Source organism: Ovis aries, chromosome 26, assembly GCF_016772045.2.
Source record: "Ovis aries strain OAR_USU_Benz2616 breed Rambouillet chromosome 26, ARS-UI_Ramb_v3.0, whole genome shotgun sequence".
Taxonomy (NCBI): domain Eukaryota; kingdom Metazoa; phylum Chordata; class Mammalia; order Artiodactyla; family Bovidae; genus Ovis; species Ovis aries.
Genome location: NC_056079.1, coordinates 34,177,694 through 34,183,693, shown reverse-complemented (window position 1 = coordinate 34,183,693; position 6,000 = coordinate 34,177,694). Strand labels below are relative to the sequence as shown.

The following is a 6,000-nucleotide window of genomic DNA, read 5'->3' as shown; positions in this document are numbered from 1 at the left end:
AATTTCATCCCTCTTTACAGCCCGTTCCACAGCTACCCTCAATCTTGCTAGAAAATCAGTATATGGCTCATTAGGGCCTTGCATTGTTTTAACAAAGGAGGGCTGGGCTTGGCCAGTAGGCACTACACGGCGCCATGCTCGTAAAAAGACCTGGCAAACTTGTTGTAAGTCCTGGTTAGAGTATTGAGCCTGTTCTCTTAAAGCCCGATATTGGCCCTCTCCCATTAATTTGTCCTCGAGAGGACCAGGGGGATTTTGTCCCTCATTAATCCGAGCTTGCTTCCTAGCTTCTTCCTCCCACCAGCTACGAAGTTGCAACCATTGAGAACCCTCCAAGACAGCTTGGGCAATGGATTCCCAATCTAATGGAATGATTAGTTTGCCTTTTCCCAATGATTCCAGCATAGCCAAAACAAAGGGAGATTGAGGACCGTATTGCGCTATTGCAGCTTTAAGATCTTTAAAAAATTTATATTCCAAAGGAGTGTATTGAACATTTATCACATTGCCATCCTGCTGTCTCTGGATGGGAAACAATTGTGGAGGATCAATAAACCCACCAGGGGGCGCAGACAAGTCATCATCATGAAGCATAGACAAAGGAAAGGAGAACGGACAATGTCCCCTGCCCACATCGGGCCGATCAACTGCAGTGGGGAGAAGAGAAGCACAAGCAGGAGCAGAAGGTGTAGATTTTTTCTCCTCCTTACGGGATTTCCACCATTCCCAGAATAGATGGGTCATTTCTTTCATCTCTTTGCCCTCCTCTGACGAAACCAGAGAAACCTCTGAATCTGATTCTGAACTATCAGATGTTTCACCATTTCCAGAAGGAGGCTTACTTTTATCCTTACTTTCAGGCAAGGCAGAAATTCCACCAACATTTGGCATATCCTCATAAATTGCCTCTCCCTTCATTAGAGCATTGGATTTAATCTCATTATCAGTAGATAGCAAAGTCAAAGCCTGTGTTATAGCATTACATAAATTCTATAACATGATTCAATATATAAATTCACATATTGTGCCCGTAATGAACATTTATTTCTTCCTAGCAGGATTTCCCCATGGTTTTTTGAACCATGAACTTTTGAAAGTTCCCATCTGCTAGGGTGAAGAATTCCCCATGATTATGTACAAGAATTCACCTAGCAATTTTTTCCGCTAGGGTGAGGAATTCCCATGTTTCCGAAAGCTCCCCTGCTATGGATCTAAAATCCCCCCGGGGTTTCTTACCTCTTTCAGTTTCACTCGAGCCCCATCCGTTGGGCGCCAGATGTTGGTTACTACGAGTGAAATGACACAGAACATACGAGACATACGAGACGCACACAAGAGACATACACTCTGGCCAGAGGGACAAGAACTGCGTGCGCCAGCGAGCTCGCGTTTTATTTATATACATCCCCTCTGGGCAGAATTCCAGACTGTATGACCAAACTTGTTCAGTGCAGCGCATGTGCACAAATGTTATCGTACAGCAAAAGGGAGTGAAATTCCGGCCTACTGCAGAGTCTGTCCAGAGCCCTTATCACAAGAAGGGAATGTTCCCTTATTTGCAAGGCACCATTAATCTCAAGGCTGTGTCCATCTCCTTGGCAGAACATCCTGTTTGCAAGCAGCACATCTCCACTTTCCCTATTGTGGCCACATTAACCCTTCATCGGGAACTTGAAAACCAAATAAAATCCTGCCTCAGACTACACTTTGCCAGCCTTCTAGCCTCAACAGGCCAAAACCTGTCACACCCCTCCGCCTAGACCTCCCCTCGCCACTCTAGCCCCGCCTCTCCTCTCTGCCCTCCAGTCTCACCCTTCTCCAGCCCTGCCCTTCCTTTCCACCCTCTAGCCTCGCCCCTCAGCCCCAGCCCAGCCCTGCCCCTTCTAGACCCCGGGCCCAACCCCACCCCCACCGCCACCCCCGCGCTTGGCAATCGCGGGGAACCACGTCCAATCAACCGCCTTCCCTGAGGCGAGGCCAGCCACGCAATGTTATCTCTCCTGCTACTCCTCACAGGACTGGGCCAGGTGGCTTCAGCGGGTCATCGTAAGTGAGGACCCTGCCGGACAGGAGGGGGCCCCATCATCACAGTGTCCCTTGGCGCGGTGGCGGAGGGCGTTGCCCTCCTGGCCCCAGAAGCCCAGGTCAGGCCTGGGGGAGCCAGGGTTTGATTGGAGTCCTGCCCATTTTCAGGGTTCTGCCAGGCCCACTGGTCCGAGTGCTCAGAGCAGGACTGGGATAGTTGTCCCTCACTCCCAGACGGGGACACAGGTCTTCTAGGGAGACGGTGTGGGGGTGGGGGTAGGGAGAGGATCCTGGATGGGGTCCAGGGGACCGCTTATTAAAACCCTACACAGTATGATATTTTGATGTGTGTGTGTGCGTCTGTGCGTGTGTGTGTGTGTGTGTGTGTGCGTGCGGGTGCACGCATGTGTGCAGGTGTGCGCACTGGGGCTTGGAATATCCACAAGTGATGTGATAGGAGAGGACAAGTAAGAAAGGATGCGGTCATGCCCTGGGGAATGCTCACTCTTGTTTTCCTTACTGCAGACTCTGAAACAGCACGTCTACAAATTACAGTGCCAAGGAAGATTGAGACAAACACCAAAGATGGCAGTATTTCAGAAACGCATGTAATTACCAAATCACTTTAAAATAAAAGTGTTTTATTTTTACTGGAGTGCAAGACCCAAATCGATGCATTCCTTGATTTTGTGTTCTAAAGATTGTGTTCAAGAGACCTTTTGCCTGAGGAGAACAAGTGCTTTCTTTTCATTTCTCAAGTAAATATAAACCTTATGAAACAATTTAAAAATACAGATACAAAGAAAAGAGATGCCTTGAATTCATATCACACAAAAAGGAGTCTATGGTCTGCTAAATTTTCTATTTAAATATATCTTGTATGTAAATGAAGCCATACAAATATTTAACTTATAGCATGATTTTAAGATAACAGTATATAAATAATATCTTCATGCCTGTATTTAACATATATGTGCATATGGGTATCTTTGCAAAAATGAAAGTAATGTTATTTTTTTTCTAACATGGTAAAGTGTGTCCCTAGGCAGTGCAGAGACTTGTTAAGAAAGTGAATGGCTATCTCATTTTCTAAAGGCAGTAAATTTGAAGGAAGTTTTAGAGACATGCCTACACACACACATAAATTTTTAATGAGCATGTATGAGAATTGTAGTTGGCTTTTTCTTTTATGGATAGAGTTAGGAGTAAATTTTATGATAATTACCAACAACCCAGTCATTATTTTTCTTAACTGTAGGGTATCTTATATGTAACATCATAAAATGTTTCAAATTATAAACGGCTAAATAGTTTCATTTCTTTTTTTCTTGGGGATGGTCTTGATCTCTGTCTCCTGTACAATGTCACAAACCTCTGTCCATAGTTCATTAGGCACTCTATCAAATCTAGTCCCTTAAATCTATTTTTCACTTCCACTGTGTAATCATAAGGGATTTGATTTAGGTCATACCTGAATGGTCTAGTGGTTTCCCCCACTTTCTTCAGTTTAGGTCTGAATGTGTAATTAAGGAGTTCATGATCTGAGTCATAGGCGGCTCACAGTCTTGTTTTTGATGATGGTATAGAGCTTCTGCATCTTTGGTTGCAAAGAATATAATCAATCTGATGTCAATGTTGACCATCTGGTGATGTTCACGTGTAGAGTCTTCGCTTGTGTTGTTGGAAGGGGGTGTTTGCTATGACCGGTGCGTTCTCTTGGCAAAACTCTATTAGCCTTTGCCCTGCTTCATTCCGTACTCCAAGGCCAAATTTGCCTGTCACGTCAGGTGTTTCTTGACTTCCTACTTTTGCATTCCAGTCCCCTATAATCAAAAGGACATCTTTTTTGGGTGTCAGTTTTAAAAGGTCTTGTACGTTTTCATAGAACCATTCAACTTTAGCTTCTTCAGCATTACCGGTCGGGGCATAGACTTGGATTACCATGATACTGCTGATATTGTTTGTCGTGGAAACGAACAGAGATCATTGTGTTGTTTTTGAGAGTGTGTCCAAGTACTGCATTCCAGACTCTTTTGTTGACTATGATAGCCACTCCATTTCTTCTAAGGGATTCCTGCCCACAGTAGTAGATATAATGGTCTTCTGAATTAAATTCACCCATTCCAGTCCATTTTAGTTTGCTGATTCCTAGAATGTCAACATTCGCTCTTGGATATCCTGTTTGACCACTTCCAGTTTGCTTGATTCATGGACCTAACATTCCAGGTACCTATGCAATGTTGGTCTTTACAGCATCGGACCTTCCTTCCATCACCAGTCATATCCACAACTGGGTGCTGTTTTTGCTTTGGCTCCATCCTTTCATTCTTTCAGAAAAAGAAATGCAGAAAGGCAAAATGGCTGTCTGAGGAGGCCTTACAAATAGCTGTGAAAAGAAGAGAAGTGAAAAGCAAAGGAGAAAAGGAAAGATATAAGCACCTTAATACAGAGTTCCAAAGAATAGCAAGGAGAGGTAAGAAAGTCTTCCTCAGCAACCAATGCAAAGAAATAGAGGAAAACAATAGAATGGAAAAGACTAGAGATCTCTTCAAGAAAATTACAGATAACAAGGGAACATTTCAGGCAAAGATGGGCTCAACAAAGGACAGAAATGGTATGGACCTAGCAGAAATAGAAGATATGAAGAGGTGATAAGAATACACAGAAGAACTGTGCAAAAAAGATCTTAACGACCCAGATAATCACAATGGTGTGATCACTTACCTAGAGCCAGACATCCTGGAATGTGAAGTCAAGTGGGCCTTAGAAAGCATCACTACAAACAAAGCTAGTGGAGGTGATGGAATTCCAGTTGAGCTATTTCAAATCCTCAAAGATGATGCTATCAAAGTGATGCACTCAATATGTCAGCAAATTTGGAAAACTCATGATGGCCACAGGACTGGAAAAGGTCAGTTTTCATTCCAGTCTCAAAGAAATCAATGCCAAAGAATGTTCAAACTATGGCACAGTTGCACTCATCTCACACATTACTAGATTATTGCTCAAAATTCTTCAAGCCAGGCTTCAGCAATACGTGAACCATGAGCTTCCAGATATTCAAGCTGGTTTCAGAAAAGGCAGAGGGACCAAAGATCAAATTGCCAACATCTGCTGTATCATGGAAAAAGCAAGAGAGTTCCAGAAAAACATCTACTTCTGCTTTATTGACTATGCCCAAGCCATTGACTGTGTGGATCACAATAAACTGTGGGAAATTCTGAAAGAGATGGGAATACCAGACCACCTGACCTGCCTCTTGAGAAATCTGTATGCAGGTCAGGAAGCAACAGTTAGAACTGGATATGGAACAACAGGCTGGTTCCAAATAGGAAAAGGAGTATGTCAAGGCTGTATATTGTTATCCTGCTTATTTAAGTTATATGCAGTGTACATCATGAGAAACACTGGGCTGGAAGAAGCACAAGCCAGAATCAAGATTGCTGGGAGAAATATCAATAACCTCAGATATGCAGATGACACCACCCTTTTGCCAGAAGTGAAGAAGAACTAAAAAGCCTCTTGATGACAGAGAAAGAGGAGAGTGAAAAAGTTGGCTTAAAGCTCAACATTCAGAAAACGAAGATCATGGCATCTGGTCCCATCACTTCATGGCAAATAGATGGGGAAACAGTGGCTGGTTTTGTTTTTTAGGGGCTCCAAAATCACTGCAGATGGTGATTGCAGCCATGAAATTAAAAGACACTTACTCCTTGGAAAGAAAGTTATGACCAACCTAGATAGCATATTCAAAAGCAAAGACATTACTTTGTCAATAAAGGTCCATCTAGTCAAGGCTATGATTTTTCCAGTGGTCATGTATGGATGTGAGAGTTGGACTGTGAAGAAAGCTGAGTGCTGTAGAATTGATGCTTTTGAACTGTGGTGTTGGAGAAGACTCTTGAGAGTCCCTTGGACTGCAAGGAGATCCAACCAGTGCATCCTAAAGGAGATCAGTCCTGGGTGTTCATTGTA

At 43.5% G+C, this 6,000-nt stretch overlaps 1 protein-coding gene across 1 annotated transcript in view; it reads left to right on the top strand.

Annotated features, from left to right (window-relative positions):
- The first annotated feature begins 1,953 nt into the window (after positions 1–1,953).
- LOC105605871 (A disintegrin and metallopeptidase domain 3-like) overlaps positions 1,954–6,000 on the top strand; it is a 127,325-nt gene continuing 123,278 nt past the window's right edge. Inside the window, 2 exon segments of the mRNA XM_027962622.3 lie at positions 1,954–2,046; positions 2,551–2,633. Coding sequence (XP_027818423.2) covers positions 1,989–2,046; positions 2,551–2,633 — 141 coding nt within the window. The 5' untranslated portion in view covers positions 1,954–1,988.